We start from the raw sequence: 15,589 nt of genomic DNA on the forward strand, positions 1-15,589 counted from the left end.
GCGGGCACCAGCGGGAGCCGGTCCAGGGGACTGTTGAGGGGGCTGCCCTTCTCGATGTACTTGGAGTCGCCCTTGGCCAGCCCCGCGGCCGGGTGGTCGGGCACATCCAGGCTGAAGACCTTGGCGCTCTTGATGGAGCCGCTGGACGACACGCTGCAGGTCTTGCGGGTCACCGCAGCATCGGCGCTGAGCTGGCGCTGTAGTGGGTGGTGGGAGCTCTCCTTGTAGGGGGGTGAGAGGAAGCTGGGCCGCTCCAGCGCCCCGGGGGTGGCGGCCGAGGCTGCGCAGCAGCTGCAGGTAGGGCCTGGCACTCAAAGGCCAGCTCGGGGTCCCCGCCCCCACCGCCGCCCCCCAGGAAGGAGGCCGAGTCCAGCTTGAGGGCATCGATGCAATTGTTAATGATCTGGTTGACCTTGTCCACCTCCTTGGCAATGGTGGAGATCTCCGCGGCCGAGCCCTGGCCGTTCTCCAGGTCCGGGAGGTCGTCCTCCGGCCTCGCCATGCCGTCCCCGCCCGCACCAGTGCGCACCTCAATGTAGTTCCCTTTGGTGGCCACCTTGGGCGTGTCCAGGCCGGCCTCCAGTCCCTTGGAGGTGGGCAGCTTCTCCCCGATCATCGAGGGGATGGAGGACATCCGAGACACGGGCAGCACGGGCGGCTCGCCCAGCTTCTGGGCAGCGTGGACGATGGAGCCGGCGTCCACGTCGGCCCCGTAGCGCATCTCCAGGATGGTCTTCTTGACGTTGACGGACTTCTGCTTCTCCTCCTGCACCCGCCGCCTGCGCAGGCAGTAGTAGACGGCCCCCAGCACAATGACCATGCCGAACAGGCAGCCCAGGATGGTCATGATGTAGTGCGTGGTGGTGGAGGTGCTGGGCGCCAGGTCCCCGGGCACGGGGTCGCGCGTGGTGAAGGTCAGGCAGGTGTGGTTGAAGCGGCGGCTGTTGCGCAGGGAGGTCACGCAGAAGGTGTACTCGGTGTGCGCCCGCAGCTTGTCCAGCGTCACGATCTCCTTCTTGTTCTTGAGCGTCATGACGTCGGAGAAGTAGCTGTTGTTGTACTGCACCAGGACGTACATCTTGCTGTAGGGGTGCGGGATGATGACCACCAGGGTGGCCGAGGTGAAGGTGACATGGTGCAGCTTGATGGCGGGCCCGGCCGATGCATCCGTGGTGGAGGAGGCGGGCGGCTCCACCGAGAGGATCTCATCGGGGTTGAAGCCCGAGTTCTCATCGGGCTCCCTCTGGGCGTCCGTGGAGTAGGGCGTAGGGTGGCTCACCGGCCGGGCGGGCAGGGAGCCGTTGCGGCACTTGGCCTGGAGCACGGTGATGGCGTTGAAAAACGCGCAGCGGGTAGCCGGCGAACTCCCGCGGAGACTCGCACTGCAGGCGGTCATAGTTCTTGGTGACGTTGTTGAAGACCACCAGCCAGGCGAGGAAGCCGAAGAGGTCGCATTCACAGTTGAAGGGGTTGCCCGCCAGCTCGCACACCATCAGGCTGGCCAAGCTGGCGAAGGTGGCGCCGTCCAGGCGGCTGAGGCGGTTGGAGGACAGGTCGATGCTGATGAGGCTCGGGCACTCGGAGAAGGCGGTGGGCGTCACCACCTCGATGAGGTTGTGCTGGACGAAGAGGAACTGCAGGCGGCCCATGCCACGCAGCATGCCCTCGGTCAGGTTGCTGAGCTTGTTGTAGCCCAGCTGCAGGACCTGCAGGCTCGACTGGCCCAGGAAGGCGCCATCCTCGATGTAGGAGATCTCGTTCTTGGTGAGGTTGAGGTCGGTGAGGTTCCCGAAGCGGCTGAGCGAGGAGTACAGCACCGCCTTGAGCTTGTTCTCATTGAGCCGCAGGTCATGCACGGTGCTGTTGATGTGCTGCGGAATGGTCTCGTAGGGCGGCTGGTTCTGGCTGCAGATGGCCAGCCACACATAGCCCTTGTCCCCCTCGATGAGCCAGCAGTCGGCACGCACGGCGCCCGGCCGGCACACGCACAGCAGCGCCGCCGCACACAACCCCAGGCGCAGCATGGCGCCGGCCTCGGCCCCCTGCAGGGCCGGGCCGGGGTGAGGGGCTGGGTGAGGGAGGCCTAGCGGCCAGAAGCTGGGGTTGGCAGCACAGTCCTCCCTGGGGCCGCCACCATCTTGGGGGCGACCCCCAGCACGGGGGCCCCAGGCAAAGGTGGGCACGTCTGGAGTGCTGTAAGAGGCTGGGGGCCTTCTGGAGTGCTGCAAGAGGGTACTGGGCCTGGCTGGGGCCCCGGGGTGGGGACCCCAAAGCCTTTCCCCAGCTGCTCCTCGCCTCCTGCTGGAAAGCTGCGCAGGCTCTCAGGGCTCAACTTCCTCTTCCTCCTCCTCCTCTTCCTCCTCGGGTTCTGGGCTCAGAACTTCAGACGACTCTCGACTCTCGCAGGAGGCTGGGGAGCATAGCAGGAGTAGGGAACCAGAGAGCCGGGGGCAGGAAGGAAGAGACCCATCTGGCACCTGATTCCTGAAAGGCAGCACCAAGAGGGGGTGACAGATCAGTGTGAGTGTGGAGCAGCCCCCTTGAGCTCCAGTGCGAGCCCGGGTCCCTCCCCGCGACCCCTCCCGGCCTCAGTGCCAGCACTCTGGGGTCTCTGTGACAAGGATGAAAGGAGGGCTGGTGGGTGGCAACGCAGGAAGAGAGGCCGAGGTGCCAGCAAGGAGGGAGACAGAAAAACAGGGTGAGGAGTGGGGCGGAGTCTGAGGATGGGGGACAGAGGAGACCAGAGAGGAACGGGTGGGCACAGGTGCACACGTTCACACACACTCGCGCACATTCCCGCACACTCGCCCACCGGCCGGCATGAAGACCTGCAAGCCCCCGCGTGAGCCAGAATGCCACAGCCTGCACACTCAGGCGCACACACAAGCACAATGACAACCTGTGCACATGACTCACAGGCCCGTACACACATGTTCACACACCCAAGTGGGCACCCCCGAATCCCGATAAAGAATTAAGAAGCCCAGCAAAATGCCTGCTTTCCTCCATGCCCAAAGATAAATAATTCATTTGTTGTGTAACTGCTCTTGTTCCAAAAATAATTCCCTTGTCTCAGCTTCCACGGGGGAGGGGAGCGGAGCATCATAGCTGTGGGCCCCCCAAGCAGGAGGATGCAGAGGCTGGGGTCTCCCCAGGGAAGGCACAGGGAGAACTTGTCCTCCAGGCAGAGCTGAGGCAGGGGAGCCAGGGACACTCACCAGCGTCCCCACCCCAGAGTGCTTTCCAGGAGGGTGCCTCGGCCTCCAGAGCAGCATGCCAAACCCAGCCACTGCTCCCATGACTGGAGGCTCAGGGGCCCAGAGAGGGAAAGGGACGTCTCCTGAGTAACAGAGCACCCCAGCCAGGAGTCAGGAGGCCCAGTTAGCAGGTAAGTCACACCGTCACTGGGTGGACACGAGGTCCCTGGCCAGCCCTTTGCTGGAGAAGTCGGGTGACTCGTGTGCCCCTCCCCAAGAGGCAGAGGAGGTGGCACAGGGACCATCTGCCCAACCTTCTTCCTGCTATGATTTGAGTGCTTCCCCCAAAACTCATGTGTTGAGATTTGGCTGTGATGGGATTAAGCACGTGAGAGCCGAATCCGACGGTGGTGTGGAGCGGTGGGGCCCCGTGGCTAGACACGCAGACGCAGACTTGCATGCCCTCCGCCGTGTCATCCACCAGCAAAATGGTCCCTGAAGATGTGGCCCCTTGACCTCAGGCCACCAAACAGTGAGCTGGATAAACCCATTCTTATGAAATTACCCAGACTCTCATCTCTGTTAGCACAACATGATGGGCTGGAACACCTTCCAAGTGCGGCCCAGACCACAGCATGCTGGACACAGCACAGCACCCCCGGCACCCCAGGCTCAGCTCCCACCCTGCGTTCTCAACTGCCAGAGCAGCCCAGTGCTCCCTCCCTCCACCCTGAACAGGGGCATGGGATGGGGGCATGGAGATTAGGCCAGAGAAATCCATGTTTGGACAAAGAAAGCTGGAGACTGCTCACAAGAGCCACCTCCACCTCCCGTTCCTCCTCCTGGGAAACTCCAGGAAAGAGAGTGCGTTGGGGGGGGCGGGAATGGTAAGTCTTTGCCGTTAAAGCAAAACCAATTTACAGCACTGAGCCCCAGAGGGCTAGAACAGAGGAAAGGGAAGCAGGGAAGGGAGAGAATCCCAAAAGAGATTTAGGGCAGTGGATTTTGGTGAGGAGGTGGCCGTGAACAGGCTTCCAACGACTGGCCACATTAAAGACTGACGCTGCAACAGTGGCCATGGTGATCAGGGCCTACCTGTCCCCTGCAGGATGTGGTCAGGGTGCCATGAGGCCATCGGGCAGGAAGGGGTGCCCTGGCAGCAGGGAACATTGGTTGAGCCTTCTGAATGCTGCAGTGCTGGGGACACCTTGGCCACACCCAGCATGGCCACTGGCTCCTAGGGGACCCCTGGCCAGCCCCACCCCTCTCTGGGCCAGTTTCCCCTCCCACGGGCAGCAAGATTGTACTGTGTGTGTTGTGGGGGAGCGGGTGCATCCCCAAGCTCGCCGTTGCAGGGATCCAGGCACCAGCCTGTCAGAGAGCCCTCCCTCTGCTAGGGGGGGTGACTCGTGTGCCCCTCCCCAAGAGGCAGAGGAGGTGGCACAGGGACCATCTGCCCAACCTTCTTCCTGCTATGATTTGAGTGCTTCCCCCAAAACTCATGTGTTGAGATTTGGCTGTGATGGGATTAAGCACGTGAGAGCCGAATCCGACGGTGGTGTGGAGCGGTGGGGCCCCGTGGCTAGACACGCAGACGCAGACTTGCATGCCCTCCGCCGTGTCATCCACCAGCAAAATGGTCCCTGAAGATGTGGCCCCTTGACCTCAGGCCACCAAACAGTGAGCTGGATAAACCCATTCTTATGAAATTACCCAGACTCTCATCTCTGTTAGCACAACATGATGGGCTGGAACACCTTCCAAGTGCGGCCCAGACCACAGCATGCTGGACACAGCACAGCACCCCCGGCACCCCAGGCTCAGCTCCCACCCTGCGTTCTCAACTGCCAGAGCAGCCCAGTGCTCCCTCCCTCCACCCTGAACAGGGGCATGGGATGGGGGCATGGAGATTAGGCCAGAGAAATCCATGTTTGGACAAAGAAAGCTGGAGACTGCTCACAAGAGCCACCTCCACCTCCCGTTCCTCCTCCTGGGAAACTCCAGGAAAGAGAGTGCGTTGGGGGGGGCGGGAATGGTAAGTCTTTGCCGTTAAAGCAAAACCAATTTACAGCACTGAGCCCCAGAGGGCTAGAACAGAGGAAAGGGAAGCAGGGAAGGGAGAGAATCCCAAAAGAGATTTAGGGCAGTGGATTTTGGTGAGGAGGTGGCCGTGAACAGGCTTCCAACGACTGGCCACATTAAAGACTGACGCTGCAACAGTGGCCATGGTGATCAGGGCCTACCTGTCCCCTGCAGGATGTGGTCAGGGTGCCATGAGGCCATCGGGCAGGAAGGGGTGCCCTGGCAGCAGGGAACATTGGTTGAGCCTTCTGAATGCTGCAGTGCTGGGGACACCTTGGCCACACCCAGCATGGCCACTGGCTCCTAGGGGACCCCTGGCCAGCCCCACCCCTCTCTGGGCCAGTTTCCCCTCCCACGGGCAGCAAGATTGTACTGTGTGTGTTGTGGGGGAGCGGGTGCATCCCCAAGCTCGCCGTTGCAGGGATCCAGGCACCAGCCTGTCAGAGAGCCCTCCATCTGCTCGGAGTGCAGTCCCTCCTTTCCGGCCGGGAACGTCTGGGGGCCGCATTTGTATGCAGGTGCAAGCGCAGGTGTGCAGCTGGCTCAGAGTGCCGATGCAGGAGTGTACTGACATGTAGGAGTGGGCACTGTGCAGACAGGCATGTGTGCACACGTATGTGCATGTGTGCAGGGCATGTGCACACGTGACAGCTAGAGGAGTACGTGTTTGTGTGTGAAGGGGTGGGAAGGTACATGTGTCAGGGCCTCTTGGGATCACAGGCAAACGCCTGCCTCTATGTCCACATTTCCATACATGTGTGTTCTGCACATGTGTGTGCATGTGCGTGCACATGCAACCTCAGCCTCTCATCTCCACCCCACTGTGCTTGGGTCCGAATTGCTGCCTGCAAAACTGAAAGCTGGCCAGGGCCTTGACAGGCCTGGGCCATGCCCAGGGATCTGAGGAGGCTGCGGGGGAAGAGAGAGGGGCGGGAGAAGGGACCAGGCTTGTGAGGGGACTCCTCACTGCCTGAGCCCTCTGTCCCCTTCCCGAACAGTCAGGGTGGGCAGAGACCAGCTGTGCCCCCACCCCAGCCGCAGTGAGCTCTGCCATGACTCAGACAAGGGGGGAGGAGGCTGCCATCACCCTGCCCCATGTGTGTCAGCTGCCCTGTCCCCAGCACCTGCCTGGGCTGCCTGCCCGCCACCCGTTGAGGCTGACACAGCCAGGGAGGGGACAAGGCCGAGAAGGCGCTGACCGCAGCCCAGCCTGGTGGCAGCTCACCCACTCCAGATGCTGGGGTAGGGTCAGGGCACTGCCAGGGGTCAAAAGGGCAAGGTCATGCTCTCCTCCTCCCAAGAACGATCCTCCAACACCCTGGCAGACCAGGGCCCTACCCTCACACCTGAGAGGTAAGAGAGACCAGGAGCTGACGGGCTGCAGAGAGAGGAGGCAGGATTGAGGAGGAAGGAAAAGCAAACATCTCAGAAACCCTGAGCCGGCCTGCAGGCCCTGCAGAGACAGAAAGAGCTGGAGGGCACGCCCGAGGCGAGGAAGCCCTGCCTGACAGAGACCACAGGTCTGGGGGCCTGTCGCCCAGCGCCTGTGACTGCCAGAGGGAGGAGGAAGCCCTGTTGGGAGAAAGAGGCCTTTCCCACCTGGGCATCAGGAGGCTGGCCCGCCCTTGGGGTGACCCCACAGAAAGCAGGGTGGGCGAAGGTGCATGCCAGCCAGCCCAGGGCGGCTTCGGGCAGAGGCAGAGCTGGGTGGCCTTGGCCTGAGTGTATCGCCCCCACGAGGCCTGACACCAAAGGGAGGGTCACACCCACACATCTGCAGTGGAAAGGAGGGGTCCAGCCCGAGCAGGGTGTCCTCAGTGCCCGCCAGCACCTCCTACAGCACCGGAGCGAGGGCTGTGGCAGGCGGGGGCAACATGCTACAGAGGCATCTTATAGGGGCCTCCCGGTCCAGCTGGCTACATGCTGCATGCTGTCCCCTCCTATGGGGAGACCTTGGACAGAGAAGGGACAGTGCAGCCCAGAAGGCACCTGCGGCTCTGAGGGACAGAGCTGAAATGAGGGTCCCTTAGGGCGGTTGCCTCCCCCCATTGGGGCCACAGGTGTAACTTCTGGCTGACCCAATTAATTTGGTCATGTCCTTCCCTCCCAGGTGCCACAAGGTTCCAGGCCACTCCACAGGCTCAAAGCCCAGAGCCTCAGATTTCAAATGATGAGAAGTCCTCACTCAGCCCAATCCTAGCCCCTCTGAGAGGGGAAACTGAGTCCAGGACAAGAGAAAGGACATGTTTGGGGAGTCTTGACCTCCATATGGAGGAGTGACCATGTGGAGGAGTGAGAGGGTGAGGGTGGTTGGGCACTCCCGGGGGCTCAGCTGCCCCTCTGCAGTTGGGTGAGGGATGGACAGTGTGAGGTCGCCTGGCTCAGCGAGGACAAGGGGCTAGGGATACAGGGGGGAAGCTCAGCGGGAAAGATGGCAGGCTGCCCAGCTCAGAGGCCTAGGGTGAGCCTCAGTTCCTCCTGTGAGGCAAGGTGAGTGCCATCCATCTTCCAGGGCTCCCATGAACCCCCAGGACCTGGTAGAGGCAAACACTCACCGTAGGGGGCAGGAGGCCCCACAGACATGCCTCCCTGAGCCTCTGCTCCTGCACCGTCAGGGCGCCGGTCTGCTCTGAGGAGCAGGGGACAGTGCAGCTTGTGTCCCAGCCTCCCAGGAGCCACCTGTGAGGCACAGCGGGAAGTTTCATTTACAGAGCTGAGAAGCACTGACACGGGCTCCTTCCCGGGCAGGGCTGGCCAAGGCTCCCCAGGTGCCATTGTCACTGCTGGTGTCAATGCCATTACCCAGAATAGGAAGGACTGGCCGAGCACATCTGGGGCCCAGCCAGATCTCTGCTGGAAGTATACGGTCAGGCTAGGGGCCCAGGGATGGCTCCTGCCGCCTTGCCCTCAGGAGAATGCCTGTCGCCTCCTCGGACAGAGACTCGGGCCAAGGAGCTGGACAAGGGGAGTCTCACTGGTGCCCCCGCCTCCCAGGGATTCCTTAGGCAGGCCTCATTTGTAAAACAGGATAATTAAACTTTCATTTCTTATTTTCTTTGGGGGAAGCGAGAAAGCATACCCAGGGGGAATAGCCACCCTGCAATCCCTTCTCCATCTCCCTCTCAGGAGTAAGGGCGTGAGAGAACATGCACCTGGCGTGTTTTTCAAGCTGCCGGGTCCAGGACTCAAACCGCAGAGTTGGTCACATGGAATCCAGCTGCTTTTACCACCAAACCACCAGCTGGCCTGGATAACTATGCTTTTGCCATTGAGTTACTGTTTTATAAATTAATTGTTCAGATTCCAGGTGCAATGAACCCAGTTGCAGGACAGAGAGAAGTATCGACGTTGGACAAAAAGGATCCTGGGACTGAATGCTGAGCTGTGTGACACGGGGCACATTAATTAACCTCTCTGGGCTTTGGTCTCACCGCCTGTAAGACAGTCACCCCACCAATGGCTCATCTGTGTCTGACATCTTACGTTCCCCAAACCTTCTGTTGACCTTGCTTGGCTGGTTCTGTTAGCCTCGTTTTCAGATGAGAAGACGGAGGCGCACCCCTCCTCCAGCTCCCTCGGAAGGGGTAGACCCGCAGCGGGGACTACACGTGCACTGGCCAGCCGGTGAGTTTCCTGCCCCTTGGGTCAACACTCCCTCCCTATCAGAAGGCACAGAGGGGACTGCGCACCAGCCTCCGGGGACTTCGAGCTCTCCAGCAAGGAGGAAGTACCTCTGCCAGGCCCGCTGTGCTCAGGCCTCCTAGGCTAACTCCAGGGCCTTTGCACAGGCTGTTCACTGCCTGGAATGTTATTCTCCAGGACCGCCACGGCCCACTCCCAACTTCCACTCAGGTTTCTGTTCAGCGGCTCCCTGCCCTGCCCCTACCTTCTCTGACAGCCCAATTGTCACTCCACCCTGGCTTTGGTCCCCTCCCAACGCCCACCATGACCTGACATCACTTCGTTCTTTATCATTGCCCCCTTGCCCCACCCACCATAAATGCCAAACAGAGCCCCACCTTGTCCACCGCTGTAACCCCATCCTAGAACAGGTCAGAAGGGCAGCGGGTGCTGGGAAAGTGGTGTGCACAGTGAGAGCACAGGCCTAGGGACGGGAAGATCCTGGGGTCCCCAGCTCCACTGACGGGGCGTCGCAATGTGTCACGAAAAGTGCTGAGCCTTCCCTCGTGACCCCCTTTATGCTTCCCATTTTACAGAGGAGAAAACAGCTCAGAGAGGTACAGTGATCTGCTTAAGACCACACAGCCAGGAGCCTGGGCCCGTTTGGGCCCTTGGGACCACCGACTTTGCAGGATCCCTGCAGAGAACACATGCATGCTTCCAGTGACAGGCTCTTGGCACTCGCCCGGAGTCACTGATTCCCTTTTGGAACAGCTCTGCCTGTTAGAAATTTCCTCTCCTATGACAAAGCCAGATTGGGCTCCTCGTGCCTTTGGTCCCTGGTTCAAGGCCAGCATCCCCACAGAGGCCCTTCCGGTACCTGCGAATCTGCTCCTTTCCAAGCTGAACAGCCCGCTCCTCTGCCTGCTCTGCCTATGCTGTGGCATCAAGTCCCTCCCCACCCTTGGTCCAGCTGCCCCAGGTCAGGTCACACTGGCTGTCAAGGTCCCTCCTGCAGTGTGTCACCTGAGCAGCGCAAGGCTCGGGGACCCCCGCCCACTCCTCTCTGCGCCGTGCGAGTGTGCACAGTGCTGTGTCCTCACCTCGGTCTAGATGTCAGCCGGGCCCCAGGGCCCATCACACGCCTTGCCAGGCAGCCCGCACCCAGGGCGTCTGCGGCAGCACATGGGCTGTGCAGGTCTCACCCGTGGAGCTGCGTGGCGTCCACCCCCATTCCATCACGTCTCGTTAGCCTCAGCCTCGTGCACCAGCTGCTCTGCATCTGCCCCCGGCTGCCGCGGCACCCGCTCCCGGCTCTGTGTCATCCTGCACTGGGTGACCAGGCCACCGCTACATCTGTGTCACAGGGAAACGGAGCCCGGGCCCGGGCCTGAGAGCCTGCTGCAGAGTGCCCCTGGGCTAGGGGCCGAGCTGTCCCTCCAGCCTCACACTCATCCGCACTCCTTACACGCACCACATGTTTCATTCCACACTTACTATGTGCCTGGCCTTCACTACGCTGCCATCTTACTCCAAGAGCTCAGTAAGAACGACTTCAGCCAAGGCCGGCAGTCAACGAGGCTTCACGGGATCCGCAGGGCCTCAATGGACTGAGTGCGGATGTATGCGGAGTCTTCAAAAAGTTCATGGAAAATGCCTACTATGAAAAAGCTACGCATAGATTTCCTTTTTTTTTTTTTCTCCCCAGCACCAAAATAAATTTGTACTGGGGCCAGCAGGTAGCATGGCAATTAAGACTCTGGAGTCCTACAGGGCCAACTTGAGTCTTGGCCCGGAATTAGCTTGGAAATCATGCTGGGCACGAATCCCAGGACCCTGGAGGAGAAGGGACTGTGGCTTAGCCATCCCCCGGGGGTGATTTCTCGCTTCCTTCTCACTGTCTCTCTCTGGTGAGTACACATGCTCTATGGCAAAAAAAAAAAAAAAAAAACTTTAAAAAATAATAATAAATGTGTAGTTTAATTCCATTTTCCAGACTTTCTGAAGTCCCCTGGTACCCCAAGCCCATGACCTCAGCCCCAGAAGGGCTGAACTGGCTAACTGAGCCACAGGCCCGGCCGCCTGTGAACAGTCCTGCGCGGTCTCACGGGTGACCGACTTTTGGCCCAGTGGGTTCCTCACCACTCCAGGCCTCGGTTTCCCCATCTGTCTGGAGGACGACAGCAGCACACACGCCTCTCCTGTGTCGGGGCCACCCCAAAGCCCTCTGCCGACAGCCCACTGTATCACCCCCATGAACCCAGCTGGCCCCTTGCCCCCTGCTCCCAGGTATCATGCCCATCATTAGCCACTGCGCCATGTCCAGGCCTCTGTGGAAGGAGCTCGGCAGAGGGGTTTTACCAAAGGCCTTGGCCTTGGTGACCATCCGCCCAGCAGCCAGGCAGGGCAGGCCGAAACCAGATAGTGCGCAGCTCTAAAAAGATGCATCTCACAGCCCCCACCCTGAGCCCACCCAGCACCAAGCACCCAGGCACAGGCCCACGGCCAAGAAGCCACCTCCTGTGCCACCCCAGGGGTCATCTGCTTTCCCAGAACCCTCTGGGCTATTCAGGGGGCTGCCTCCCCCACTTCTTCTCTCCTCCACCTGAGCCTCACTTCTCTTCCCTTGGACCCCACCTCCCCAGCCTGACCCCTGCCCTCTCCCACGAAGCCCTCTCCCCCCACCTGACCTTTACCTCCTTAGACTGACCCCTGCCCTCTCCCCACCTGGCCCTCTTCCCCACCTGGCCCTCACCTCCCCAGCCTGACCCCTGCCCTCTCCCCCCTGGCCCTCTTCCCCACCTGGCTCTCAACTCCCCAGCCTGACCCCTGCCCTCTCCCCTCTTGGCCTGGCTCCACCCTTTCCCCTCCCTGGTCCCTGCTGGCCCCGCTCAGCTGCACCCCTGGGCACTACTCACCAGAGTCCACTGGACCCGCCTTCACCAGTGCCTGCACAGCACGGCTGCCTCGCCTGCACGGCCTCCATTCATTCATTCAATAAACATTTATGGAGCACCTACTATGTACCAGGCACCGGCTAGGCCCTCCCAGCCCTGCCTCCACCACCTGCTCCTCCTCCCGGTCCCAAGGGGTGACTGGTTCCCTGCCCTCCATCATCCTCAGGGCCATCCCGAGGCCGGGGCGGCACATCCAGGGGGCCCCAGGGGGAAGCGGGGAGTGATGGGCCGCCTTCGGTAAGATGAACAGGGCTTCGTGCTTAGGCGGGCTGGGCCGGGACCCACTTACTCCCCAGCGTGACCCGTGAGTCAGTGCTGCTTTCCCGCTTTACAGATGAGGAGACTGAGGCCTCGCAGTGGCTGCCACCCTCAACCGCACCAGGCTCTGCTCCGAGAGGCCATGGGGTCCTGCGGCAGTGGTCTTAAATGGATGATTTGGGAGACTGGATTTTAAAACTTCCCAGTTCTGGAACCCACAGAAGGAACTGGGTCTGCAGGGACTAAGCACTGGCGGGGCCCAGGATGGCCCAGGTCGCCCGCTAACCCTTGGGCACTGAAGCTTGTGAGGCCGAGAGGGAACCCGTGAGTGGACACTCAGAACCCCAACCTGCCCCACAAACCTCTCTTCCCGGCCTCCGGCAGCAGATCCTTGCCTGGTCCAGAACTGCCTCTGCCCTGAGGCTCTCTGGGTTTTAGTACTAGGGTCACTAACAGAGCCAGGGACTCGGGGCTTCTAGGTCCTGGCCCCACAAGTCTACCGTGCTGTGGCCTCTATTGGTCCCCGAGTCTTCAGGACTTCAAGCAGCCCTGACCTGCCTGCACCCTGCCTTGGTTCCGAGAGGGCCCACTGGGGCGAGGGCCTCAAGCCAAGGAGTACCAGGGGCTGTGGCCTGTGGGGTCCACTCTACTTGGCCCCCTAATAACACTGCCTAGGTCACTGGGTCAAGTGCGGGGCTCCTGCCGGGGTTGGAGAGTTATTCGCCCCCAAATACGATGCCTAGCCCATTAAACCCTGCCCACAGCCAGGTGGAGCTCCCAGCCATGGCTGCCATGGGCACTGGGTGGCCCACTGCCCTGCCTCCTGTACCTCCCCCACGGCTCACCAGGGAGGGCCTGCAGCCAATGGTTCTGGGGTTCTGCAGTGACGCTTGCTTCCACCCCTCTCCACAGATTTGGATTTGGGGTCCCCCTACACTGCTCCCCAGACACTCCTGTCACCTCCAGCCCCTGCCTCTACCAGGGCCCAGAACCTTGGAGTCCACAGGGTCAGGCTGAAAGGCCCCTTCTGGCACAGCTCATCAGCCTCTGTCTCTGCACAACCTTGAACCCCTCGTGGTCACAAGGGGTCGATCTGGACACTGCCTGCTACCTCACACTCCCCTCTCCTGGCCCTGAGACTAACTTCTCTGGGGCGGCGGGGGAGGCCAGGCCAGACTGAAGTCCGCCTCCGAGGCCACAGGGGGCCTGCAGCTGCTGCTGGGAGAACAAGGGGGTTCTGTCAGTGCCCAGGGACTGACACTGAACCCCGGAAACGCCAAGGGAGGGCCACCCAGGACTGCCACTGGGCAGAGACCAGGGTCCGAGTGCGGCCACTGCAACAGCTGGTGTTCACCGGCTCAGGGTGGTCAGTCCGTGCAGACCGGCCCTCCCTGTGCTCCTGGAAGGACAAGAGCCATGTTCAGCTCAAATCTGGGCTCAGCCACTGAACTACCATCACGATCCTGGGGAGAACTTCTTTCCTGAGTCTGTTTCCTCCACGAAAGGGGTCTACCTAGAGGACTGCAGAGTGGACACTGCGGAGTAGGGGCTGGCACGGGAACCTGCTCGTACAGGAGGCTGCAGAGAGTGTGGCGCCTGACACGCGCCTGACACACGCCTGGCACACGCCTGGCACACGCCTGGCACACGGCTGTAGCAGTGGTAGTGAGGGGATGAGGCCTGGCCCCCACAGCGCCTTCCTCTCATCCCAGGGCAAGGCACCCTTCTCTCCTCTGGCCCTGCCCCTCCTGAGGTCCAGGCCCCCCAAGGCCTACTCCCACCCCTGCCTTCAGCTGGTTTCTCTCCCATTGCAGAAGCACAATGGCTGTTATAATTAACGGATTATCTCAGTGCGACAGCTGTGGTCCTTTGAAAATTAGGTTGAATAACAAGATCCTGGTGTATGGTAAGTTCTTTTCATCTCCTTCTCCCCCCCTCTCTCCCTCACTTAGCCTTGTTATGCATGCAAATACTTCCCCCTTCTCTCCTTCCCAAACCCTTCCTCCCTGCCTCCTCCTTCCAGTGAGGCCAGGCAGGGGAGCTGACCCTCCAGCCTCTCCCAAAGCGCTTGACACGTGCTGTCTGGGGACAGGGCCTGCACCTCTGCTTCCTCCTACCTCCCAGGCGCCCCCTCCCGTGGGTTTCCTCTGCCTGTGCTTTGAGCAGCGGCTTTCGCTGCGGTCCTAGTCCCAGCTCTCTCTGCTCCTCTCAAACCCCCTTCCTGCCCCCGCATCTGGCCCTTAAACAGGCTTCTCACACCTGCCTGGTGCTGACCACACTCAAATCTCCACCCTCCGCCTCCCGGGCCCTCCCTAGCACCTGAAGCTACATTCCTACACACAGCTGGACTCATTCCCGCAGCCTCCTCCATCTCACTGTCCCCTGCTCCTCCCACATCTGCTCAGCTCCCCACTGCTAGGGTCTTGGCTCTTTCCATTCCCTGGGGAGGCCCGCCATCCCCACTGCACCTGCTCTGGGTCACCTTCCTTCCTCACCCACAACGAAGTTCTTAGCCAGCACCTCACTGGCCTCTCTGCCTCCAATCCCTCCACCCAGCGGAGGAGAGCTTTCTAGAACATACACCTGAGCATGACATGCGCCTGCAGAAAAGCTTTCGTTGGGAGGATTCCGGCAGCACCCAGACCCCAGGGCCACGAGGGCTGGCACCAGGCTGGCCCCGCTCTCCTCTCCTGCGCTCCTGCCTCCCCCAACCAGCTGGGGTCTCTCTTGTGGTTCCCACAGCCCCCGGTCCTCCTAGACCACAGGGACCACAGCCTGGGGCTGAGCTCTCAGGGGAGGGCCCCGATTCTCCAGAAAGCCCCACACCAGGCACCCAGGAGGGGCTTGAGAATACCTGTTAACAGAGGGATGAGGGAGGCCAGCTCTCCCCACACACAAGGAAACTGAGGCTCAGAGCAGTCACTGACTTGTTCGAGATCACACCGTTCATGTAAGACAAAACCAGGATTTGAACCCAGGTCCATGACTCTGAAACCAGTCCTTTCCACTCCCTGGGGAGGGCTGTCGGAGTTCAGTTTCCAAACAGATCTCAGGGGACTTGAACTCTCCAGCCTCTGCTAGATACAAACGTTCCCAGCCTAGGCTGTTGCTCCTTTGGGTCTGACCTTGAGCTAGCCATACAAGTCTCAGGCCTCAGCTGTACCTCAGTCAGAGGGGAAGGGGCCCGGCCCCATTCCCTTCTTAGAGAGCGGCTGCCAGGGCAGGGACTTGGGTCTTGGAGAGAGTTGGTCCTGCTAAAAGCTTCTACCCTCACCCTCCAAATCCAACTGTACTGTCCTTGGCAGGCTAGAAGAGATTACACAGAACAGAGACCCCCTCAGGGGGAGAGAGAGAGTGCAAGAAGCACGGGGAGCCTGGGGGTCAGATCACAGCCTCAAACAAGAAGGTTTCCTCTGAGCCTCGGCGTCCTCATCTGGGCACCGGCCCCACCAGTGCCCACTTCATGGGGCTGCA

The 15,589-nt window shown here is 60.9% G+C and overlaps 1 protein-coding gene across 1 annotated transcript in view; it reads right to left on the reverse strand.

Annotated features, from left to right (window-relative positions):
* Positions 1 to 11,907, reverse strand: part of ELFN2 (extracellular leucine rich repeat and fibronectin type III domain containing 2) — a 14,400-nt gene extending 2,493 nt beyond the window's left edge. The window contains 5 exon segments of the mRNA XM_027767368.1: positions 1 to 289; positions 292 to 1,340; positions 1,342 to 2,484; positions 7,835 to 7,958; positions 11,819 to 11,907. Coding sequence (XP_027623169.1) covers positions 1 to 289; positions 292 to 1,340; positions 1,342 to 2,024 — 2,021 coding nt within the window. The 5' untranslated portion in view covers positions 2,025 to 2,484; positions 7,835 to 7,958; positions 11,819 to 11,907.
* Positions 11,908 to 15,589: the final 3,682 nt, after the last annotated feature.

The sequence above is a fragment of the Tupaia chinensis genome, unplaced genomic scaffold, assembly GCF_000334495.1.
Source record: "Tupaia chinensis unplaced genomic scaffold, TupChi_1.0 Scaffold144197_1, whole genome shotgun sequence".
NCBI classification, from domain to species: Eukaryota; Metazoa; Chordata; class Mammalia; order Scandentia; family Tupaiidae; genus Tupaia; species Tupaia belangeri.